This window comes from Motacilla alba, chromosome 1A (genome assembly GCF_015832195.1).
Source record: "Motacilla alba alba isolate MOTALB_02 chromosome 1A, Motacilla_alba_V1.0_pri, whole genome shotgun sequence".
NCBI classification, from domain to species: Eukaryota; Metazoa; Chordata; class Aves; order Passeriformes; family Motacillidae; genus Motacilla; species Motacilla alba.
Genome location: NC_052031.1, coordinates 64,629,930 through 64,656,369, shown reverse-complemented (window position 1 = coordinate 64,656,369; position 26,440 = coordinate 64,629,930). Strand labels below are relative to the sequence as shown.

General features: G+C 40.9%; 1 protein-coding gene across 6 annotated transcripts in view; it reads left to right on the top strand.

The window, feature by feature from the left end:
- Positions 1-409: 409 nt before the first annotated feature.
- PPARA (peroxisome proliferator activated receptor alpha) overlaps positions 410-26,440 on the top strand; it is a 33,483-nt gene continuing 7,452 nt past the window's right edge. Inside the window, exons 1-8 of one of the 6 annotated variants that reach the window (XM_038152994.1) lie at positions 410-558; positions 762-913; positions 3,224-3,346; positions 17,165-17,409; positions 19,251-19,411; positions 20,381-20,519; positions 22,943-23,145; positions 25,988-26,435. In XM_038152994.1, coding sequence (XP_038008922.1) covers positions 17,202-17,409; positions 19,251-19,411; positions 20,381-20,519; positions 22,943-23,145; positions 25,988-26,435 — 1,159 coding nt within the window. In that variant the 5' untranslated portion in view covers positions 410-558; positions 762-913; positions 3,224-3,346; positions 17,165-17,201. The other 5 variants (XM_038152995.1, XM_038152993.1, XM_038152997.1 and 2 more) reach the window with 5 other exon arrangements.

Sequence of the window (26,440 nt, the reverse complement as noted above, 5' to 3'; positions counted from 1 at the left end):
GGGAAGTGAGGGCAGTGTAGGCAGTGAGGGATGGGAGGGATGCGAGAGCAGTGGAGGGGTGGGAGGGGTGTGAAGGGAGCGAGGGCAATGAGGAGTGTGAGGGCAGTGAACGGAGCGAAGGCAATGAAGAGCGCGAAGGAAATGAGGAGTGTGGGGGGTGTGAGGGCAGTGAACGGAGCGAAGGCAGTGAGGAGTGTGAGGGCAGTGAGGGGTGTGAGGGCAGTGAACGGAGCGAAGGCAATGAAGAGTGTGAGGGGTGTGAGGGCAGTGAACGGAGCGAAGGCAGTGAAGAGCGCGAAGGAAATGAGGAGTGTGGGGGGTGTGAGGGCAGTGAGGGGTGTGAGGGGAGCGGGGCCGCCCCCGCCCCGCCAATGGCGCGCGGCCGCGGCGGGAGGTGTGTGCCGACCTCACTTCCGGGACCTGTCACCGGCCGCTCCCGCCCCGCTCCCGCTCCCGTTCCCTCCCCGCTCCTTCCCCGCTCCCGCTTCTTCCCCGCCGGCAGCCGGGGAGGCGGCCCGGCCCGACCCCGCCCTGAGCAGCCCGTGGCAGCGATGCACGGTACTGCCTTAGGGGCGGCCTCTGCCCGCGCGGTGCCCGTGTCCCGGCCGGGGCGCCGGCAGGAGGCGGGAGCGCCCGCCCGGGGTTGGGTGACGCCCCCGGCTCGCTAACGCGGCGGCGGCTGTGCTAATGACCTGTCCTTTCTTCTCCTCCCCTCCCTTGCTATTCGCTATTACTTATCTCTCCGGCCCCGCGGTGCGAAGCCCTCGGCGGAGCGGCGGCGGACGGCAGGAGGAGGTAGCCGGCCCGCGGAGATGCTGTAGCGGCTCCCGCTGCTCGCTCGGAGCGGCGCCCGCCCCCGGCTGCGGGAACGGGGCCGAGGGGCTGCGGGACGGGCAGAGCCGGCCCAGCGCAGGTAAAGAGCCGGCCGGGAAGCCCCGGGGGAGCGGGATTTCGGGGCGCTGGAGGTGGGAACAGGGAAAGGGGTAGTGCGAGGGGCTGTCACACGAGGGGCTGGTTGGCAACTGTCGTGTCTCCTAAATGGAACATCTGGATTGCCCTTAACCTGGAATGAACTCGGGCACTAGGCGGAAAGTGCGTGCTCGGAGGTTCCCGCTGCTGGCTGGGCTCAGTCTGGCGGGTTGTGCTGTTCCCGGCCGGCTGGGCAGAGGAGGGTGCTCTGTCCTGAGAGCGAGGAGCGGGTCAGTGGGAACGCCTCCGGGGCTCGCTTTTGTGGTTTGCCGCTTTCTTGGTTGTCCCTGTGGGGCTGGATACTTGCTTTTCAAAAAGCATTCCAGAAGTAACAAAGGAAAGGAGTGCGAAAAGGTGTTGCCTTGTATTCATATTAAGATTGGCCCAGTCTCACTCAATGACACGGGAAGCTAAGCTCTCTGATGGAAGTAGTATGAGCACAGGATTCGTCACACAGGATTATCTGGAATGATAATGTTTGGCACTTCTGGCATTGGGTGTCTTAGTAGTACTGCACTAATAAAGGTGTTGCATAAGTTTTGTTGTGAAGGAAAATCGTGGTCAAACTCCTTGTATTACAGAACATGCACAGACTTTCTCATTGGCATCTGGCACTGCTCACCTATTAAAATTTGCTTTGCAGGCAGCAAAATGGATCAGCTGTAAAAACTATTTCCTTTGTAAATCCTGAATCACTGACTTAGCATTGAGGCTGCTACCTGGTCTCGTGCTGGAACTGAGGCACTCGTGGTTCACGTGATGTGGTCACACGTCTGCTGAACCTAAACCAGCACCATCACTTTTTTTGTTGGCTGCCATGAACTACCGAGCAGCCATTGGCTCCTAGTGACTTTGAGTGGCAACTTTGGGAATTTCAAGTAATACAGTGTAGTGTATTGGAAGGATGAGAGTATGCAGACCTTAGCAGAGGTTTGTGGAACTCCCCAGACTGCATGCTTGCTGTCTTTTCCCATGTTTGGAAGGAACTCTTAGCATGGTCCAAAAAAACATTCTTATCAAGCTGTTGGTTCTTTATATTGACTGTCATCCTCTACAGTCAGGTGCATAGAGAGTTTTGGCTACCTATTGGAAACACCTTGCGGGTTTGTCACTTGCTTTTCAGTAGGTCTTTAATGTCTTCATTTTCTGTTAATACCGTAGTCTTCATAAAGGGTATCATGAATTTTAAACCATGGAGAGAGTGTTACACTTCAGTTGTGATTTTGTCTTGTTATGCTTTTAATATTTAACGTGCAGAGTGTTATGAAAATATAAGGGACAATAATGCCCTACAGGAGAGTAGGATATATGGCCTAAGATACTAATCTTGTTCTTAAAAATGGATTATAATGCTCACTGTTGTCCCAAAGCGGGAAAGGAAACATAACTTTTCTTATTATTTTTTCAGAGGCAGCTTGTACTTCAAAATTGCAAGCAGCTCTATTCTTGTCCTTACTTTTCTATAGCTTTCCTGATGAGATTTGGGTTCTGACTTCTGCTTCTATTGCACATGTCATATTTTTGCAAGGGGGAAAAAACAGAGAACACCATACTTATATTGGAAAATAAATGAAGTTGAATTCATATTTATTAAATGTACGACCATATTTTCTTACATAATTTTGGGATTTAAACTTTTTTTTTTAAATCTACTTTTTCAAAATCTCTCTGCATCTATAATTTGTTTGATATTTTTTAGCTATGTGTGGGGTTTTTTTATATATATAGGCCTTATAAGCTGTATAAAACCAAAATCTCTACCTTTGGGATGTAAATCCTCAAAATAAAGGTCAATTGCAAAGACATCTCATGGGGCTGTGTGTGCACCTTGCAAACTATAACTACTCTAAATGTGTCCACAGAAAGGCTGTGTGAGAATGCTCTTTAGGAGTAAAAGTATTTCACTCTCTAACAGATAATTAAAATAGTACAGGGCTGTCACTGTAGTGTTCTCAGTTTAATGGTTTTGAATTCTTTTAGTATGAAGGAAAAAAGATCCAAATTATATTGGGATATACCAGTTACATTCCCTAGTTAGCTAGATGTCAGTGTGGTCCTGCTGTAAAACTAGGGACATATTAAAAAACTCAGTCATATAAAAATTATCTTATCCCAAGTGAAATGAAAGCTTTTTTTTTTTTTTCCAGAAGAAGCATAAAGAAATATTTTTCTTTAGTTATATTACATCATAGCTATGTAAAATCAGCATTATAAGCCCTGGGAAATTTTATTGACTTTTTTTTTTTTTTTTAAGAATGTCAGCAGCTTTTCATTGATGAAGAACTGCTTGTTATCAGCAATCTGCACATGAAATGGAACGGGAAAAGATTCTGGAAAATAACTTCTGTTTCAGCCTTGCAAGATGCTGCTTGAAGGGGTGAGTACATACATGGACTGGGCATAGAATCTCTGTAAAGAGTGATTAATGTACAGTCAAGTGACAAGGAAAGAAATCAGAGCATGTAGTGGCAATAAATAATTGATAAACAGAAAATAGTTGCACAATCAGGAGAACCAAGTAAAACTTCCTTATAGTCTGATATCTACTGCTGTCTTAGGTGCTAGTCAGTAGAATTCTGAATTCTTAATATTTTAGGAGTGCTCAGCATTTCAAAGGACCAGGTCTGTTAAATTAAATATTGAATGACATTTTATTAAGTAGAAGGCTGAATTTTTCACTGAAGTAGAAAACCTGGTAAGGATAGGCTCTTAATCATCACAATCCTCAAAACAAAAATCTCTCCAAGAGTGTGATATTTGACATGTTGTAAAGATACTCAAGTAATACGAGACTGTTGTGTGACCAGATTGCATGTGGCATTGAGATGTTGCCAAATCTGACTCCACTTCCTCATACCACTTCTCATACTTTCTGCTTATGAAACAATATTTATTTATAAGTGCATTGCATGTGTCTTTAAATATCTGAGAAGTGTAATTTCTGTGTCCAGTGAAGGACTTCTCGTGCACAGGTTACTAGAAATTATAAACCACAACTCCTTGGCACTCTAATCCTGACAGGGGCTTGAGTGGTTATGTGACTGGTTTGTGTGCATCTTTGCTAAGTCTTAAAATGTGTGTATGGTGTTAAAATTTTTTACACTTTGGAAAGACGTAAGCTACCAAAGAGGCATAGTTTGCTCTGTGGTGCTGTATTCATCTAAATTTATTGGTTTAAGTTCAAGTTGTCTCATGCCTGTGGAATCACTAAGAGCAGGAGAGATTGGAAAGCATTTGGCAAATTACCTGTCCCTTTCTAAAAATGCAGATACACTGTCATGTCTGTTAAAAGATGTATAAACTGAGAAATTATTCACTAAATCTTTCCAAATAGTAGAAGAAACTTGTTCCAAAATGTGTCTGCCTTGAGGAACTCAGAGCAGTGAGCTGAAGTTGTACTGGGGTAGTACAGCTCTTTGGCATGTTTCCAGGCAGCTGAAATACATGCAAACGCAAGTTAGTCCAATATTTTCATATTTCATATTTTTGTATCTCATTAGTTTGTTTTCATTTTGTTGAGAAGTAGGTAGAAGGAAACCAGAGCTGCTGTTTGGTGTGCTGGTTGAGCAAATCCTTACTCATTTTTGAGTGTATAACATCCTGGAGCTGAGAGAACTTATCATGGTGAATGGTTTGAGTTTGATGTATTTTAAATGGAAAAATAATACTGCAATGACTTAATATTACTTACATTTAACAACAACAAAAAATCATCAAAGTGGATCATTTGAAACTATTCTACAGCCTGTGATTAAGATCTGGAGGCAGGTTTTACTGTTCTGTTGTGTATATCCACGCGTCCAGCGCTGTTGTGCTAAGTTCTATTACCTGAATACAGGCTTGTATTGCCATTCTTTGTTTTGTTTTGTTTTGTTGCACAAGTAAGTGCTACATGCCTGTTTTGTTTTAAAAAATTATTTACAGGAAATGATTGATATAACAAATCACAGAACAAACCACTGAACATGAATGTTCAGAAGGTAAGAACAGCTCATGTTTTATTTGCAAAACCTTACTTGAAAGTGAAGACTTGAATTGGTGATGGTGTTTGCTAACTTGCTGTCAGTGTTACTGCTTCAGGAAGAAAGTACAAAGTACCTGACACTGGAGTCATGGGGCAGGCTCCCATTAAACAAAACCAAACAAAACCAATCCAAACTCTCTGGCATCTTTATTCAACACATCCCTGGTGTAGTAAGGCTGAAGAGTATACTGTGGAACCAATTGGATCTGTGGGGGAGGAGGAGGGAGAAGGTGGATGTTGTGTTAGGAGATTGCTCTGGAGCTCTTGTTTATTAGTGCCTGGTGGCATTCTGTCCAACAGAGCAGAAGAGTCCTCCAGTACAGCTGCCAATTAATTCCTACACTCTGATATTAAAATACAATTAATTGCAGCCACGGGACTGTTGGCTTGTTGGCAATTTTCAGTGGAAGATTACAAAATAGCTATAAATATGTTTATATATATATAAAACAAGTGGAGTTTATACATTCTTGCCCACCTCTGGATGAAGGACGTGCTGTGTGCAGTTAAGCAGGCCAGGGTGATCAAATCAGGTAGCAGCTTTGGTACCGATGTAAGTGAGAGACAAGCTTTAGTACCTAGATAAGTAAGAGACAAGCAGCACAGGGTTACTGCCTCTGAACAAAGCAGCAGCTCTGCCTGTTCTGTGCTGGAGATGTACAGACGGAACAGTGCATAAACAGGCCAGTATTTTCAAACAGCTGTCAAATTTTCACAATAAATGTGTGTTCTGGGCACCTGATTTTCAGCCTACTGAGCTGCTGTCATTCTAAGCAAATTTACAAGGAGTTGCATTTTCTCAACATTATAAATCCTGTAATGAATCCCATGGAAATGTAATAGTGATTATCCTCTAAGAACATAGAATTGTTCCATTTGCAACTATCATTCATTTTGTTTCTCTTTTACATGGCAAGGGGTGGGGTGTGTGTATGGATGAACTCATAAATGCAAAAAAGAATGGGATGTCCTCTGTCAGCGGTTCCTGACAGCCCTGCAAAGACAGGCTACAGCAAGAAGCGTGGCTACAGCATGGCAGGATCTGATCTGGGCTCCTTCTTCCCCTCTCCCATCCCTACGCCTCTATCCATCATGTTTGCTGCCCCGCGGTGGGTTTGTTCAGCTCTTTGTAGCTGTCCGTGGTTTTCCTGTGTTGCCTATTCAGTGAATGGAATTGTTTCGCCGAGGCTGTGTCTGCGCTGGGGAATAAAACTGGCCAGGGACTGTTCCCGGGAGCTGGCTCGGAGTGTCGGGATGGCAGGGAGGCAGAGCGGCGTGCAGTGCCCTGGGCTGGGCGCTCTCCTGGGAGCCTGTCAGGCTGCTCCGGGACAGGCGTCGGGGAGGCTCCGGGTCAGCTCTGGCCAGGGTCATTCACGGTGCCAGAGGTGGCCACGGGATCCGGCAGCTCCAGGGAGGCACCGGGGAGCAGCGTGGCTGGAAGGACAGAGGGAGAGGGAAGGTGCGGGGCCGGCAGTGCCAAGGAGCTACTGAAGGGACTTGCTTTTGATGTGTGTTACTTAAGCTGACTTGTCTAGGTACCCTTAAGGTAACTTTATTTTGCAACCGGTAACTCAGCTGTGTGCTGTGTCCTCCATAACTGCTCTTTCAATGTCTGATTCAAGGCAGCTGAAATGCCTTAGAAAGTGAAGTAAAACTGGAATGCGAAAATACATACATGGCTTTTTTAAGAGGTTTTCTTTTCCTGGTTGTTTCACTGGACTCGTATTCTTCCTCCACCTTTCTGCAGTTCAGGTGCTTGCGTGGTTAAAAGGAGTGGGGTGGCGGATGTAGAGCAGTGCTGGTATTGCTGTTAAACTGGGCACAAGACACCCTTCACGTCATAGAGGATGAGCAGGGAAAACATGGCAGGAAAAGAATTGGTTATAGTCTGCCACTTTTTGATCACGCAGGAGTGTGAGGCTTGTGATCTATATACTGTAGTGAGTGACCTGATTTAGAGCTGTGAAGTCATGTGTCCCAAGTATATCCCCTATCTGACACGTCAGGAGCTTGCAAGTACAAGTACTTGATGTCCATTTGCCAAAAAATGTAGATTAATTGCATTCATGCCTGTTGCCAAGGCTTCTGTTAGTAACACCAACTCACCAACTCAGTGTAAACTTTGTTTTTGTGTGATACATTTATCACAAAGAAAAACTTTTAAAGGTAGGGATGTCTGAATTGACAGAATAAAACTGAAGGCCTTTTTCTTACCAAAAAAAACCCCAACAAAACCAAACCAAAACCAACAAAAAAACCCAGCAAGAAAAAGTGAAAGAATTTTGTTTCACATTCCACTCTGAGCTGTGGTATGACATTAAATTGAAGTTAGTTTATTTTTAGCAGGTTTCATTTGTTTATTTACTTAAACGTAATAGCTGAGCAACAAGAGTAAAAGTATTTCTAATGAATGAGTAAAATTGTAGCACAATAAAGAATAAGCAAACTGCACAACTTCAGGTGCCAGTTACAAAAGACACCGGATTTTTATGTGCAGGTAGAAGAGTATAAGAGTTGGCCCATTGGAATGACTCAGTTTTCAAAAAGACACTTGCAAGCAGAAGAGGCCTAAATCTGTAATATTTTGTCTGAGGGTCATTATTTTTTAAAGGATATAAATCCCCCTGTTAAGCTGAATTTAATTTATCAAATAAGTCATGTTATTATGTCTACACAAGGGAATAAAGTTTATCAGTGAAATAAAACCACTGAAAATACACAGTGGTGGTGTTCTCTGCTCAGAAGGCGAATTCAGGCTTCTTGAATGTCTTCCAGAAATAGATGTAAATTCCACTGTAGCTTTTCAAACAGTGAATAATCCTGGTCTGTTATGTTTGGTGATGAATCATGCGAGGAATTGCAGATGGTGAGGCGGGTGCAGCTGTGCAGATGCTGGAGGAGCTGAGATAGGAGACTGGAGGACCAAGGGGGTGAAGGAGCTGATTTGGGGATGGGTTGATATGGGTGATTGAGGAGAGGGATAAGACAGCTGAAAGAATATTGAAAAGGACTGTAACCTGAGATTTGGGATAGGGAGTGAGCTGGTGACTGAAAGGAGGTATTCATGAGGAAGAAACATATTTTTTGTTGTTATTGATCTTGGAAGCAAAAATTGCAGTGTCAGATACCAAAGCAACTGGTCTTTTGTCCTGAGACAAAACAATAAGAAGCCCAAGCCAGAAGTTTAAGCTATAAATGGAAAGAGAAAACTAAGAGACTTCATGTCTCTTTTAAAGGAATACTGGTCTTAAGTAGGAGAGCTTTTGTAGGAAAAGGTACAGATGCAAAGTTGTGGGCTTTTTTTTAATTTCTATTTTTCTGAGCAGGACATGTGTAATGAGATCAGTGTGGCAAAATTTGGGAGTTTGTCAGATGGAGAAGTTGCATGGGTCTAAGTCAACTAAAAATGGGGGGTTGCAAGGCCTAATCATTAAATGTAAGACTCAAATGTATCTTCTCACAATCTTAAATCAATATGCTAAACACACCTTTCAAATTTTTGCATTAAGTAATTTTAATTTTTTTTTCCTTCTCCTTTTAGATTGAAAGTTTTATTCTAAAACAATAGCTCTTTATTCAGGAAGAATGTTGCCATTTAGATGTCTGCAGGCAAATGTCCAGATCAGTCTTAGAAGAGAGTTTTGCTCCAAAACTGAGAGCAATTTTCAGGGTTGTTTTCTCACCTCTTCTGGTCTAGTTACCTGTCAGGTACATGCAGTTTGGTCTGCTGTCCTGTGACCCCAGCCAAATAATTCTGAGCCTGAAAATGTTCCCAAATTAGAGAGAGCAGTGATGGCTACAAAGGCATTAAAGTCCTGACATTTTCATGGAAGTTGGTGGCTGGGAAGAGGAAAGGAAACTACATTATTGACCCTGCTGAGGAAGTGGTGCAATATGAATTCAGCAACTGTCTGTTCTGTTTGGCCTGTCAGTTTGCAGCCAGCACAGGGGGAACAGTGAGCTCAGGCTGAAGCAGCCACAGTGTGTTGGTGATGCTTTGGGGGTGCCATCTGGGCAGGGAGCAATGGTAAACACCTGTGTGAATGGTAGTTCTCAAATCTGGGTGCTGCCTCAGTGCTCCCAAACTTTTATCGTGCTATTTTAACTCACAAAACCATATGCAGCTGAAAAAATTTCACTGCCAGCCAATAAACTCAAAATTAATTGGCATCTGTCAAATATAATGCATGGCCTTGAATGAGGTTGTGTGCAATTGAAGTATTTCTGTCACAGGAACAATCCTTTGCTCTTCTCTTGAAGAATAAGCAAGGTTGAAATAATACAGGAAGGTTAAATATGCTCATAAAACAAAAGATTATGTAATTATTTCTTATCTTTCTTTTATGACATTTCAGCTAAAGACAAGTATTTTTTATTTATGACACAGCAAGGATTCTAGTTTCTAAAGAGTATATTACTGCTATATGTTATGTTATTATATATATTATATATATATTATGATAACATACTAAAGAATATGTTATTATCAAGAACATATACCACTTGCTATCACACATAAAGGTCTGCAGATAAAAAACAAAAGGGATTCCTATATCCTGTTTTGTAAGAACACATTTGGAGTTGTCTGTACTTACACATGAACCCTAAATATTGTTGAAATACCATCAGTTTCAGAAAGTGCATCCAAGTGTTTTTTTTGATTTTAAGTTAGTGGCAATTGGCTTTTTCTTTTCATAAATATAGTATGTCTGAATTTTCACATTTGTAAGGAAGAGTTACTAGACAGTTATGCTTGTAAAAATTACGATGTTTTCCTTGACAAAACAGTCATGTATATTATGTTTTTGTGGGTTTATTTGGTTCTGGATATTTTTTATCAAGCATGTGAGCAAGTAAATCTTTGGAGTGAGAGGTTTATGTAGCAGCACCATCAATATGCCAAAAAATTTGCCTTGCACTGCATCTGCGTGTATTAGATTATAATTTTAATTGACAATTTCAGTTGCACAGATGTCTTTAATTTGTTACCTTATGAAGTTTATTTCTACCATATGCAGTGAAAATGTATTCTGCAAGAGACTTAGCAAGGGGCTTACGTTTTATTTACTTCAGGAATTGATTATATTGGAGATAATCATTTAGGCACCACTCTAAAATGCAATTTCTATTTGCCTGTTACCCTCTGATGTCTGTGTCCTTCAACAAATGAGGTCTCTGTAGAATATCAGGGTATAGTTAGAAAACTGTGGAGCACGCGCTTTTCATAATCTGAGATGCACTAATCACATGTATAAGGAAACCATTGCAGCATTCCAATTTAGTCTTAAGGATCTGGCTCCCAGTGAGCAGCATGTTGGGGCAAATGCGTGGGCTGTTTGTAAATGCTGTACATGTTGTAATCAACTTTGACTTCACCACTCAAACTTACTGTTACGTATTAATTTTAGAGAAAAAAACCACCTGACAATGGCTTAGGACATCTAATCTATGCCTGCAGTTCATAACATGCAGTTTTTGTGGGATTTTTGGTTTGTTCCTTTTTCTTAATTCTCTCAATTCCAGCCATACCATGCGACCAGATTTAGCCTCAATCTGAGCTCTGATCTCTGAAATTAAGGTGTCCCTAACTGTTAATCAATTCAAAACCTTGGCTAATGTAATTAGCTCATCAGATGTTTATACAGTGTTGCAAAACTTAGAAAAACCTGGCGACTTCCAAGTAAATGGGCAAGGAGTTTTTGGGACGCACCAAATAAGTGGGTAAGGAGTTTTTGGGACACATGAGGAAAGTAAAATAAGTTCATCAACGGGGTAATAAAAATAAAGCAAATACTCAGATGACACATTTGTGCGAACGTGACCTTGGCTCTTGGATCAAATAGCAAATATATGTATGTCGTGTTTGTCTGAATGTGACCTCTCCTTGGTTCAAATATCAATCATAAATCAAACCCCAGCTTTTGATGTACGTGCAGCAGGAGCAGCCTTTTAGATGATGCACCAGATCTCCATTTCTCAGCAGTTGTGCTCTCCACATGTCAGTGTTCAGCACACACACCCAGCATGTGTGTCAGCGTGTTCTGTCAGCTTCATGGCCTGCCAGGTGTTGTCACAGAGGCTTTAGAATCTGTAGAACTTTGAAGCACAAACTGTTGTGATTAGCACCTGTAATCTTTTGAATCTTCCTCGAGCATGGAATAATTTGACTGGAATATAGCAGCGACTTGAAGAGAAACTGACATTGAAATGGCTTGGATGAAGAGCAAAACCTGGGGGTTCATTTGGGAGAGGAAAGGAAAAGGGGTAGTGTGTTGCGAGTGCAAAGTTGTAAATGTAACAATGCAGAGGGGTTTCCATTAGAAGTTCTGGTGAGCTGTGAGCAGTATTGGGGGAACTGTACTGAACCTGGGAGGCAGCACATGGCCGAGAACACAGACTGCTCTGTAACACAGAGGTTATTAAGCTGATGCCATGGCTTAGTTTCTTGCAGAAAATAAATTTGTATTGTCCTTTTGAATCTCTTGTTAATAAAATATACTTTCTTCAGTGGTTATGCCTCAAAAATACTGGATATTATGAACTGCAATATGAATATTTATGTGCATTAACAACAATGCAATAAACTGAATAATCTTCCCTCATACTGCTTCACAGACTGATTTTTTAAAAACCATATTAACAATAGTGTCTTCAGTCTATAGATTAGGCTGATAGTCAGTTTGATTATAAAAATGGGAACAGACACAATTACAAACTGAGAGGTTTTTTAGGCCTTCCATGTATCTGAAGTATAAAAGTTGAAGCAAGACAAAAGACATTTTTAATGCAAGGTTTTTCACTTAAGTCTTTGGCAGTGCTTGCTTCAGCTTGGTACTATCTAAATTTCAGGTTGGCTTATAATGTAGTTAAAAATACAAAAACCTAGGAACTCAAAATACGCAAAGCAACCAACAAAAAAAAAATCTCCAAAGCCCCACAAACAAACAAAAGCCCCAAAGCAACAAAAACCCCTCCAAAAACACTTCTTGAAGAAAACAGTAAATTGGAGGAAAATATTGCAGGTTTTTCAACAACCCTAAGTATAGCATCTTATAGTTTGTTAATTTATATTACTCTTGACTTATTCTGAAGTCCTGAGTAGACGGCTCTTTAAAGGATTCAGCAGGCACAGATTTAAAAGAGATTTGGAAGCTTTACTTTGACATACAGCTGTTTCTGACTTTAGTTTCAGTTCAGCATTCACTAGACAGAAAAGTCAAGTCTGCCTATTCCCAGTTACAGAACCCTCCAAAGCATTTACTTTTTGGATATGAAAACTCACATTTAGAGGAGAAAAAAACAAACCAAACAACCAAAAAAACCTCAGTCATGCTGGCATTCTATGCAGACTTGAATCTATTTGAGCTTGAAGGCAGTTCAAACAACACCTCAATCTCCACTCTTTACAATATGGGATTTTCCTTTTATCAGAAGGGCCTTGATGCAAATTTGATTAATGCCATGTTTGATACATCCATTTATGTGGAAGAAAGCAAGCATGATTGCTGATAGGTGTAAACTTGAGGTGATAGACCTGTAAGTCTTGTCTTTGGAGCCTGGAGGCAAAGGTTGCAAAACCTTCCTGTCCTGTTGCTGATGAAACCAAATTTGGCTCCTGCTGCCAAAGGGATTGCAGGGGCTCCTTTAAACACAGGCTTCGGATCTTACTGCGCCCATACCCGGGAGCTGCGGTCTTTCGTTACGTCTGCAGCTGAGCTGTCTGGTACAGGCTGACTGGTCTAATGGTGTGGATGAAATATGGTGAAATCTGTTTTCTTGTCTAATCTGAAGTCAGTGTAAATATGAAGTGTTCTGAGCGGAGTTCCTAGTTACCAGGATCTTGAGGGGCTTGTTGAACTCAAAATTCTCCTTTAGGAAGCCACTTGATGCTAGGATGTTGCTTTATTCTTTACAGGCAGCTGAAGGCTTTCTTTGAGCTAGATTCTACTCCCAGCTTGAGTTTCCAGCATTGGAACTTTAGTTTCATTTTTGTTATTTATTTATTGGAGCATGTTGTGTCACCTCAGGGTAAATGCCTGGGTCTTCAGGCATTACTGGATTTCAGTGGCAATTTTCCTGCTGGAAGGTGAGTATCTATGGGATATGCACATAGCAGCCTGCATGACAGCTCCATAGCCCTACCAAAAGGTGGTAATACCCCTTAATCTAATAGAGGTGCTGTCTGATCTGTAAAGCAGTTTTCACCTCCCACAGGAGACCAAAGAGGCATTGGCTCCTTCACCTCATGCAGTGCAAGTGCCTGGTTTGCAGACCCAGCCTGTCCACACAGTCACCGGATTCTGCAGAGGAGATTCAGGCTGCATGTACAATTATATTTTGGCCATGCAGCACGTGTATGCCTCTTCCCAGCTGCTTATTTGTACTCTCGCCATTGAGCCAGCACTAATATTTGTAAGGCTTTGCAGTGAACTGGATCAGGGAAGTGGTTGGATTGAAAAGTACCACGTTTTTAGTGTGTAATCATGGCCTCAAAGATCAGTCATGGCTCTGGAAATTCCATTGAGTTCCACTCAACCCAAACATGTTAAGTGAGCTGTTTGACATTAGGTGAGATGAATTACCTCTCTTATTTCTGTTTGCTGAAAATTAATTTCCTCTTTGTAGTTTTTTCTCCATTAGTAACTGCATTTGTTGTGTGAAAGTGAGAGGGTATGATATTTGAAAGAAATAGTTTCATTATCTCCTGAATAATTTTGTTGCTACCCTGTTATTAGTTACTTCTTAAACAGTAATCTTGGCAAAACAAATTTTTAAAACTATTTAGTGCATAATAAATGTGTTACATAAGTGAAAAAGCATTGGGGGAAATAGTGGATATCTAGTCTTGAAGGTCTAGAAAGCAGCTGAATTGTCTGAAGTGGGAAGGTCAGTCACATTTAAAAGGAGGGTTGAGTGGTCCTGGTCAGAGACACTGATCTGTAACATACACTAGCCAATGTAATTTAAAATCCACTGGGACAGAAAATCCTGGGTCCAAAGAAACACAGCTTCCTAGCTCAGTAAGTTCTCATTGAGTTTGGCTGATCAATATAAACCAAAAAAAAATACCATTTTGTGTTATTTTTGTCATTTTGTCTGGGCTTAACCCCAGGAGGCAACCAAGCCCCACTTGCTCACTCACCTGCCATGGGGCTGGGGAGAAAATTCAAATCAAGGTTGCATAGAATTTTTCCTTATGTGACTTTTAAGATCCTGACTTTACAGCTTTGCTGTCATTTTTCAATATTAGGGTATGTAAATTTTGATTTCTTTTAAAGACAAAGGATACCTATAAGTTCCATATGGTATCTTGGAGCACAGCTGAGTAAAGGGAAGAAAGATGACATTTTTCTGGGTGGGGTTTTTTGGAGAGGGGGTGTGCAATTGGCAGTCTTGATGAAGGGGTAGCTTACGAAAATTTTTCATCACGTCCATAGAAAATGTTCTCTGACTTGTGTTATTAATACTTTTAAAATAAAAAATCGTACAAGTATGTAAAGTTACAAACTATGAAAATTGAATCAATTGTCACATGATAAATTAGAAAATATGCATCCTTTGCCAGGTGGAAGTCTGAGTGTCACACTGTAGGTACCAAATCCCGTTTTCTGTTATTTTTTGTGTTGAATCAGGATATTGGAAATATTCTTCAGCTTGCATATTCAAGGATCTTCCTATTCAGTGAAGTTTTCTAAAAATATCTATTGCAATCACGAGTTTACATGTGCTGTTTTCAGCCCCAGCATTCTCAAAATGACCTAGAGGTAATGAGTGTTTCAACTTTAACCCTGGTATTTGCAAGCAAGCCCTTTACACGATCAATTTGTTTATGCAGTAAGATCAGACTTTGTTACTGCTTCCCAGAGACCTTTGCATCTCAGAGACCTGTTTCCTTACAGAAATTATCCCTGGTGTGGCAAGTATTAAATGTGGAAGGGCTGGAGGTTTAGTGTCCCTCCATCACTTGCCAAAAATGGAGCGAGTAACTGATAGCTGCATGTTGAGGTGTTTTTCTTTAATAAACTGACTGATTTCTTTGGGACTGGTTTCAAGTTTGTAGGTAAGTTACTCAGTGAGTATTCACAGTGAAGTGGTGGGAAAAGACTTCTTGTGAAAACAGACGTATTTCAGAGATAACAGGATGTGAGAGAGTAAAATCTGTTTAACCTTAAAACCATAATTACATGAAATAGGGTCCTTATTCTTCTCTGTTCTTGAAATGGGGTCCTTATTCTTCTATGTTCTATTCTCTTGTTTTCTGTTTGTGTGTGTTGGTACTTGGGGATAAGAAAGAGGGTTATGGAGACTGAAGTATTGTGTGGGAAACTGAGAAAATCCTCTGCCAATGTCTTTGTGGCACAGAATTTTGTCAATACTTAGAAGACACAGATCTTTGAGTGGAACCATCATGCTGCATCTGCTACATCTACTGTTGTAACGTGCACAGAGCTTTTTGTAAAGCAAAATTCCCTCTGTGAATATTAAATGAGCTTCATACTCATTACCCTTTTTATTTTAGGAGCTTTTTTTCATTCAAGCAAGGATCAATGCATATTATGTGAATCCTGCCAGTGAAAGCAGATGCATGTGTAAACATGCACTGAACACAAGAGAAGCCAGAAGGCAGTTTGCTGCATAAATACTAGGCATATCACTTATAGATTTTCTGTGCTTATAAAAAAAATTAATTGTCAGTATGGTGAATATTAGTATATTTTGAGTCTTCAGAAATTGTTATTTTGTTGCCATGCTTGCTTAAGTGCCAGTTAATCATTGACAAGAGTGCTAATGATTAAGCAGCTGTAATTTAATTGTAGTGTTTGAAAGTACAAAAGGGTATGTAATTAAATAGTTAAAACAAGAAGCTCTCCATTTATGTTTCACTAGCTATTAGGTTGTTTTTACAGAAATTTAGCTAAAAAGGTTGCTGAATTTTACATTTGATTGTAAACGTGGAAAGGTATGGTGCGGTTTGGGTGATACCATGTTCAGAGGTCAGCTCTCAAGCCTTTCCTTTGCTTTCCTGACAGATAATACCTATTTTAGTTGAGGGTAAACTTCAGTTTTCACTTAATCTTTTAAAAATAAGTGTGCTGAATGATGAAAGGGTACTTGGAGAGATGCTCAGCAGGGAGCACTGGGTACAAGAAGACTGCTGCCTACTGGAACCTCCCCAGCTATCCTGGGGCTGAGTGTCTGCAGAGGAATACAATCATTCTGTGCTGTGAACAACTGGTTTAGCCCAGGAGAGCTTCTTGGAGAGCACGCTGGAGGAGCAGTGCCAATCATATGCTCTGCCATTCCTCCCTTCTTTTTGCTAATGGCTCCTTTGGGAGAGAAATTTGGAGGTTGAGAAATTTCTCAACCCAACTCCTTTGGGTTGCTGGAAGTTTCTCTATACTTTTCCCCCATCACCAAATAGCTATATCACACAGATAGGAATTTAACTTTATTTTGACAAATTACATACAAGGGATTTCTCTTTTCTGAGTCTGAGTATGTTCTGGTTATGTCAGGGACATGAGTAGATTACTAAGAGCAAACAGCACAGTTAGTTCCAGGTGTTACTGGGCTTATCCCTGCTGTGTGTTCAGCTCTCAGCCACCAGCACAGTGGGTAAAGTAATGTTCCTGTTGTCTCTAACTGGAAATCATGGACAAATTCCCATACTTACTCTCCTACATATTCCTGCTTGCTGCACTATGTGACATAGAAATTATTTTCCTTTTCTGGTTAAAACTATCCTGTTTCAAAGAAATTGGGCAAATAGATCTGTGCTAATGGTATTTGTAGAATGAGTTGGCAACTTAGTAATAGTGACAGCATCGCCTTTATTTTTTCTGCTCAAGAAGAGTGAGTAGAATATTGATGTTTGTTATAAGTTTTGGTGGGAAGTGCATAATGCCTGCAAAATAGAAACACTTTTCTCAGAAACGGAGAGAAAACAACCATCTACAGATTGACTTTGTCATAGCTTTCATTCATCTTGAAGTCTTTTGGGGAATTTTCCCCACCCTGTGCTCTTGATGATTCATGTTGCATAAAGCTTCCTGAGCAATAGAATGTTGTATAATATTTCACTTTTGGATTGGAAATCCTGTATTCAGTGTGCTGCAACTGGTTCAAATACTTTTTTTTAAATATCTGATTTTTCAAAAATTATTATTTCAGTATAAAGAAGTTTAAGTGACTGCTCTACTTGATCAAAATGGTGGACACTGAAAACCAGCTCTATCCTCTCACTCCCTTGGAGGAGGAGGATATAGACAGCCCTTTATCTGGAGAGTTCCTACAAGATATGGAGAACATTCAAGACCTGTCCCAGTCTCTAGGTGATGATAGTTCTGGAGCTTTAAGTTTAACAGAATTCCAGTCACTGGGAAATGGTCCAGGATCTGATGGATCAGTTATAACAGGTAAGAGTTTGGTTTAACATAAAACTTATTTTTATAAATAGAATGGTAGAAATTAATAACTACTTTAATGCAATAATTATTGTTTATGATGAAGTGACACTAGAAATATATAAGCTGATTATGACATGGTCTTAAAATGCTTAAGGCTAAAGTTAATATATTAGACAAATGTCAGTGAAGAATGACTAACATAGAGTTACATAGCCTTTAGTCAGAGGCTTTGGGAGATCAGAATGGGAATCACTGCAGTGCTGTGGGACACTGTGGAGATCTCAGTAAGGTTTTCCTGTTGAATCTGGGTGTTTGCAAGTCTTTTAGCAGGACAGCCATTTGAAGTAGTTTAGTGTTAACCTTTTGGTTGGTTTGCATTATGCTTTGATTTTGATACTTTAGACCAATTCCCAGCTTGTGATTCCTATTTCACCTTGGAATAATAGAACCGAGGCAGTTGAAATGAACAGTGTGGGTTTGAAGGGAGTGGGGAGAGCTGCCTTCTGGCCCTATGGACTGAAGGAATGTTTCTGCAACTATGATTTTGTTCTCTTTTGGTTGCAGACCTTCTCATGAGAGAGATGCCTTGTACAGGAAAAGTTATGATGTGCTTTATGTATGTGTGTATTTATTTATAACGTGGTCCTTCAGAGGCAGGAGGCTTTACAATTATTTGAGTGTAGATGTGTACAAGGCCTGCAATAATTTAGCTCAGCTTCCACTCTCACCTTCTCATGGAGTGCTCACTGCAAAATGTACTGGTTTTGTGGTCAGAGAACATGCAAAATGTAAACTTGCATGGCTCAAATTCCATGAGGCAAGTAAAATGAAATAGCACTTTTAAAAAATCCTGGGGTTTAGGCTGTTCTTGATGACTCTGATGCCTGTGGGCTTGGCAGCGCTGGCAATGGAGACTCTGAGCTCCGTGCCAAGGTTTTTTTTCAACGTAATACTTGCTGACCTACATTCATGAGTGTTTCTTAATCTGTCTGTTAAAATAACACACCCATTAATTTGCTGAAGTCTTGTGGTGCAAGTTGCAAGATGGAAGATAAAAGAAATTCTGGCCTCAGAAAATATTTTCCTCAAACAAGGTGGAAATATTAATTGAAATAATTAAGGTTGGAACGTGTTAGTTTTGTAATGTGTTCATCTACTGGTGGCACGTCTGGCGAGTTTATTTCATTGTACGGTTCAGAAGGGCTTTGCCCATCAGAAGAAAAACACAAAATACCTGAGCCAGGCTATTTTAGAAGCAGGCATTTGTGTTACCTTCCTTTTAACGTCTGTTTCTACTGATGTGCAGGTCTCATCCATCTGCTTTTCAGCCCTCAGTTTAGATTATTTAAAATTATGAGTAGCTTTTCAAAGGTCAGGGGTCCTTACGTGTATCTGAAGTGTATCTGTGTGAAGTAAGAATGTGTTTCTTGTGGTACTGCAACAAGAGATGCCCTGCTCATCCCTGCAGCACAAGAGATGGAAGGTGCAAAGCCAAGATGAGCTGTTCACAACCTTTCTGCAAAGAACAGAGGTGTGGTGTGTATTTGTTGGGCCCATTATCACCCAAATAGTTCTTGTTGCCAGAGTCACTTCAGTAAGGCCTTTTCCTTCTTGACATCCCATGTCACATCAAAATTAGCAAGGTACACTGTGTATTTGGTGTGTGTTTGCACTGGAAATAGGAATTATTTTTCAAAGAATTATGATCAAACTGTTAGTTCACTTAATGACTATTAACACAAGATTATTTTTTAGAATTTGCTCATTTTTTGTGTGGTTGCTAGTATAGAGACTGTATCAATCTTGATAGTATAGTATTTATGAAGTGTTCCTTTTTTTTTTTTTTTTAGACACCCTTTCACCAGCATCCAGTCCTTCATCCATTAATTTTGCCACAGCTCCAGGTAGCATAGATGAATCACCCAGTGGAGCACTAAACATTGAATGTAGAATTTGTGGGGATAAAGCCTCAGGCTACCATTACGGAGTACATGCTTGTGAAGGTTGTAAGGTACAGTCATAATTTTCTTTTTAAGAACCTAAATCGTGTTACTTTATTTTTAGGGTAATATGAAGATAAACATTTGGTGCGTAAATGTTTCATTACTCTAGCTCTAGCCATTACAATTCCTATCTGTGGTCTTTTTCTGAAGTGAGTCATCCAGATACCATAACTCAGACCTTCATCGAGCAGGAGCAATTCACAGTGATAATTTTAATACTGCTTTTCTGCGTGTAGTTAGTGAAATGCTAAAACAAAACTCTAAACTGTGACCAAAAAAAAAAAAAAAAAAAGTCAAAGCTTTCTTACTCCACTAGCATTTTATTTGTGTTGGGAGTATGGCTAGGAGGAGTATGCCACATTCCTGTTATAACAGCAACAAATCCTGAATTTCTCACCTCCACCACATGCCTAAATCCCTTAGTCTTGTACCTCTTGTGGTTTTGGGGCCAGGGCATGTCTCTAGCACAAATTACTCTTATCACTAATGCATAGTTCTTGAGACTATATGACCCATGAACTATAAGATTCTTTTCTTTTTCCTCTAATGTTTTAGATTTCCATCTTCTTTTCTATATCAGAAGGTAACAGAAGAGAAATAACAGTCTTTGTGTACAGCTTTCTTTCATGCATCATGTCAGTATGATCATTTGAATGTAAATCTTATGGAATAATGCAGAATATCTATTAGAGATGGGGAACCAGTTCCTAGCCAGATGTGTCCCACAGCCTAAATGACATGTTGCTCTGTGATGTGACACAAAATGTTGAGATGGCTCTGGATTTGCTGTCCTTGTGGTTGGGCAGTGTGTGAGCAGCCTTGCATTGCAGACTGGAGACATCCTGGAAAGAGCAGTTTGAAGTAGAGGCTGTTCTACAATAAATGGAAAAAGAAAAAAGAATAATTACCTGTATGATTGAAGCTTAGTAGTCAACATTCATTAACGTTACATATTGTTTTTTTCAAACTTTTTATAGGGCTTTTTCAGAAGAACAATTCGTTTAAAACTCATCTATGATAAATGTGATCGCAACTGCAAAATTCAGAAAAAAAATCGTAATAAGTGCCAATACTGTCGTTTTCAAAAGTGCCTTTCAGTTGGAATGTCACATAATGGTAGGTAAGAGTGCCCTTAATTTGTTTGTTTCTACCCAGAGTCTGCTGCTGGAGGCAGGCACTTGGGTAGCATTTTTACTCACACACATGAATTGCACCTCAGATTTTTTGCAGGATAGGTTGCTGTGGGGGATGCCAGTTTGCCTGGTGGGTTCATGTGGTTGATACAGAGCTGCCAAATGTGCTGTCATGAGCTTTACACGGTTGTGCTACATTTGTCCGTATGAATGTTCATTTATTTGCTTTCTTCACCCCAGAACTTTGGCACCAGTACTCCCATTGAAACAAATTTCAATACTGGAAGAATTCTGATCGAGAGTTTTGTAGAGTAGGAGGAGAACAACTGCTTTCATTGTGAGGGGGAGTAATGCAGGATAGAAATCTGTAGGAACGCAGCCTTCATTATTTTTCAGGTTACAGTGCAACAGCTCTTGGGCAGATGATTCAGAAAGTGGGGAGGGAGGGCAAAGGTCTATGCTGACTGTGCAACAGGAATCTGGTAGGTTGTTTGTTAAACAGAATGGTTTAAAATTCAGAGCATTTAGATATCCAGTTTAAAAGTTCTGTTGCTGTTTGTGCTAGTGATTTCAGATAAGGGTGGCAAGCTTGTGGCTTACAGACCAATTTCAGCCCACGAGGCAGCTCTCTGTTCAGGACATAGCTTGCTGAGTGGCACCAGTGAAGAGGGAGAGGCCAAGCCATGAGAAAGCACATCTCACCTGGCCAGATGACAGTAGTTTTCCCTGTTTGGCTCTGATATTGTCCAGGCTGAACCTGGGGGCAGGTGCAATGTGAAAGTAGGTAAAAATGCTGGGGTGGGTGAAAAGCTGTGGGTTAGGAGACAGATTTCCTAAGGAAACTATGCAGTTGGGATAAGTGAGATGGGAACATGACTGGGGAAGCTGCTTGTGACATTGTAGTCTAGAGTCCCAGCAGGAAGCATTGTGAGAGTTTACCTTCTGGTTCTGCAGAAGCCTGGCTCTCTTGCAGTGAGCCTTGACTGAGATTGAGGTGCGTTGGGAGAGGGTTGGTAGTCTCTGCAAGACTGGAGATAACCATCCTCCAAAAGTGTGCTGAACAACAAAGTGACATCTCAGGTTGGGAGCTGAGCAGGGAGCCGTGCTGGTTGGCAGGAACTGACATCCGTGTGAAGCTGTTTCATCCTTCTAGAAACACTGTGGACACCTGTGCTCCAGTTGAAGGGATTTGACAGTTTTGTTGCAGCAAACATGTGGGAGGCAGGAGGGGAAAGGGATGACTGCTAACTTACTGGCAACACTTCTCAGGAAAAGCACTACAACTAAATTTACACCCATGATATTAAAACTGTAAGTTTTAGTTTAGAGCAGGTATTCTTCCACTTTTTCAACAGGTTGGTGTGACCACTCACCCTTAAGGGGAAGGAAGCACCTAAGCAAGATTCCAAACAGACTTTCCTTGTTGGGCTTCCATTGAAGTCCACAGCTGTATTTCAGATCATGCCTAGAGTCACCTCCTTGTGTCATGAGAAGACCCCCTGGGCACGTTGAAGGGCTGACGGCATTCATGCCTTGAATTGCTCAGTGCAGGCAGTGAGGTCCTGTCCTCACTGGCTGCATGCTGAAATGCAGTCCAGGCAACTCACTGTATGAGCCATCTCAAGCCCTTGCACACCTCCCGGGGTAAAATGGGCTGCCTTAGCTTGAAACTGAAACTGAAGAAGGATGTGTCCATGAATGGCAAGACCACTTGCCCAAAAACCAGGAGACCTCCATACCCAGAGGCTTTTCAGACTTACATCTGCTGCCTCTCAGAATATCCTAATGGTTAGACTGGGTATTCAGACTGCTCTCCTCTCCAGTCTTGAAGGGTTAGTCTGTTAATGAAGCAGTATGCAGTGTTGGAGGTTGTAGAGATTATGTTGCTTGTAGCCTTTGAGCTGTAAATGCAGGTCTTTGGGCTGGGGCTCCCACTGGCAGGACAGATGTGTTGAATGAAGCACTGGATGCCCCTGCAGGTTCTGAGCCAGCAGTGGGATTCAGGCCTGACCCCGTTGCAGCTCTCCAGCTCGTGTGTGTGCTTTCTGCCCAGCTCCTGTCATGAGTTTACTTAGTGTTTTAAAAGGCCCCAAGGTGGACTTTGAGTTTCACATTGGGAGCTGTAGAACTCAGTAAGGAGAAAACAAAATACAAGTGTATTTAGGTAATGTAGAAGGGAAAAGGAATGTGTTCTAGCCCATTGCAGGTAGCACTTTGTGTTCTGAAAACACCTGATTTCCTTCAGTTTAGCATATTAGTCCCTGACTGTGTTGGGAAGGGGGCAATGTCTTCAACTCTACCTCAATTTTTCCACACATAAAAATCTTACTGCTCTGATCAGCAATGGTAAAAAGCTTAAGTTCTTGTATAATTTGTGTTTGTTTTACAATTATGTCTTCCCATCAGCAATACGTTTTGGACGAATGCCGAGGTCTGAGAAGGCCAAGCTGAAAGCAGAAATTCTAACAGGTGAAAATTATGTAGAAGATTCAGAAATGGCAGATCTCAAATCACTTGCCAAAAGAATTCATGATGCCTACCTGAAAAACTTCAATATGAACAAGGTTAAAGCCAGAATCATCCTTGCAGGGAAAACCAATAACAATCCAGTAAGTACTTTTTCTGTTACTTTAAAATAAAACTGACAGGTATGTAAGGTGATTGTAGTAATTTGGTAAATGCTTTAGCAAATCTTTTAGAAAATAAATATCATGGTAATACAGATGTGAAATATTCAAAGCAAATATCTGTAGTAAATATGGTTGCTTTCAATCACTATCAGAATAGTAAGAAGCTTTAGGAAAATCAGGTGATTACCTTGTAAATGGAAACTCATAACCCTAAATTATTGTTCTTAATCAAATTGAAGTGATATCTGAATGTGAATACCTCTTGATATGGGAAGAATGGTTCAAAATTATTTTCCTATTATGACAGTGAAAAAATATATGTTTTTCTGTCACAAATGCCAGGATAAGTACTATTAGCTTGTAGGGTGTACAGGTGCTCTGCATGACTTTTCCTTTAATCAGAATAATATTTATAGCAGGAGGGGAAAGAAAACTTGAGTTTGTAATTTTTTGTTCACAGTGCTGGCCATTTCCTCCATTTCCTCACCCAGCCTTCCTGGTCTTTTCTGTATGGTTCCTTTGAAAGGCAGAAGCAAGCAAGGTTGTGAAGACACATTTGCTGTAGAAGTTATTTTTTCTTTCAGGGTAATTTACCCAAGGTCTACCTAATTTGATCAATTGCTTTTTGCTTAGTAGCACATGGGGGAGCATAATCGATATAAGGGCTTGCTTGTTTCACTTTATGCATATTTATTTAAGCTCCACTGTGATTTTTGTTACTGTTGTGTAGAAGATAAGTATCTTATTTTATCAGCAACTTCAGGTTCAGTAAAAATTTGCAGGGAAGAAACTTTACACATGCCATAATGAAAACCATGTATGTGTGGGGATGAGTGTTATCAAAATGGTAAGCAAGCTGTCTTATGCGTTATGGAGTTTGGCATATAATAGTCTAGTCTGGTCTAGCCTACAGCTTTCTGCATTAGAAAAGAGACACATGAATTATCTCAGTCCTTTTCATTGCACTGAAGAGGTGTGTAAAATGAGGCACAGGCTTAAACATTTTAGGGGTACAGGCTGACGTGAGCCTACAGTAAATAGCACTTTTAGCTTCTCAGTGAGTGGGCTTCTGCAGAAAATCAATGTTGTGCTTGTTACCCTGTGTCAGAACCATAAGCCACAGCATGTGTCACACGTGCAGGGATGGATCCTAGAGCACTTAATCCCAGTTCTTGTGTTTGAATGTGTCCCACAGCCACGGGACTGACCAGCCAACAGTGACCAGCACGCGTGTGCCAGGGTGAATATGCACATAAAAATTAATGAAGAATCAGCCCTAGGATGTTGCAAACAGGCTGCTATCAATTTTTTTCCGTAGGCAGGGAAGAGCAAAGGGGTTTTAGGCTATTTCACAATCTCTTAAGAAAATAAACATTTTCATTTTCTTTTGACTTTTCAGCAGAAAAGCGAATTTTGAAAGAAGGGGTTCTTTTTTAATGTAATTAGCAGCCCACCTGTTTCAGAACAGCTAATTTCGGTGAATCCTAATTTTTGGCACCACTACAATTAATTTCAGAATGAATGAGCATTTTTCATGATGACAGGGTTTAATTTTTTAATTTCGCTCCCAAGTCCTTAGCCATACCTCTTTTTGCATACTGAAATGATGTTAAATTTTCAAAGAAAGTGTATTAGATAGTGTGCATTTTTTAAAGGTTTAGAGATGTGCTGTGTTTCTTGCTTTGCCACTTTCCACTCATATCCACCTTCCCGTGGAAAGTTCTGCTCTGTGTAACTGTGCTGGAGCGAGATGGAATGTGCAGTAGCCATAAACATTTCAAAATGGAAAACCATAGGAACCTGACCTGTTGGACAGTCTTCTGAAGGAAACAAGTGAGTCCCAAGAGTTCCTGACAGAACACTATGTGCTCCCCATGCTATTTAATCTGAGCTGAGCAAAGCAGCACAAGGAAGGTGCTTGGTGTGTATGGAACTAAGTTTCTGTTCAAGGTCAGTTGCTGTGAGTTTGCTAGGCTGGGAAGCACTGGGGTTTGTTGTTTTTCTTTAGTGGATTGTACTTCATTTTGGTTGTTGCCCTGCAGATCTGTGTCAAAATATTTTTGAGTTCTGATTGTTCATAAGAAAGTCTGAATGCTGCTTTTGATAATGGCATTTTAAGAGAGTGGCTCATCTGTTTGTAAAGCATGTACCTTTCAAAACAAATGGGATTATGGAAAAGACCAAACTTTGTGCACTTTGTGCTTGGCATTCTTGTGGGATTCTCTGTTTAGAGATGACTCGGCACCAACTGCAGCTAGAAAGTTGGGACAACTGGGACATTGTCTATGAGAATCTGGTAATAAAACACAAGAGAAGAGCAGGGTTCACATTCTTATGCAAATATGCTGCCCTGTATTGAAATTACTGTCTGTATCCCCCCTAGGGTACTTGAGGAAAACATCAAGTGTAGTTAGTTTAGGAATCGGTAGGAGTGTAGGCAGAGTAACCTGGACTTCTGGAGAAGGTAATACAAGTCTTTTGTGAACCCTCTGGAACTGGCTCTGAGATGGATTTGTTCATCCCAGGCACAGGAGTGCTGGAGTTTTGCTGTAACTATTAGACAAAACTAAATTAAAGATATGCCATGCATCTTTGCATTTGACTATTTGCATTGCTGTTTGCAGAGCAGACTTGTTAGGTGTTGCAGTTTGTCATACACTGTTTGTCTTGATGAGAAGTGTAAAAGAACTCAGGGTTTATTGATAGTTGAGGACTGATTAGCGTGGAAGTTAAAGTTTAGCAAAATTCTTATTTTTTAGGAAGAGAACGATTAATAACCGTTATTTAGTGACTGAACTAGTGGGGTTTTTTTCCTCTGTAGCCATTTGTTATACATGATATGGATACATTATGTATGGCAGAGAAGACCCTGGTGGCAAAACTGGTAGCCAATGGGATTCAGAACAAGGAGGCAGAGGTTCGAATCTTCCACTGCTGCCAGTGCACGTCTGTGGAGACTGTGACAGAGCTCACGGAATTTGCCAAATCCATCCCTGGCTTCTCCAACCTGGACTTGAACGATCAGGTGACGCTGTTGAAGTATGGGGTGTATGAAGCCATATTTGCCATGTTGGCCTCTGTGATGAACAAGGACGGGATGCTGGTGGCTTATGGGAATGGATTTATAACCCGGGAGTTCCTGAAAAGCCTGAGAAAGCCATTCTGTGATATAATGGAGCCAAAATTTGATTTTGCAATGAAATTCAATGCACTGGATTTGGATGATAGCGATATATCCCTTTTTGTTGCTGCCATTATTTGCTGTGGAGGTAAG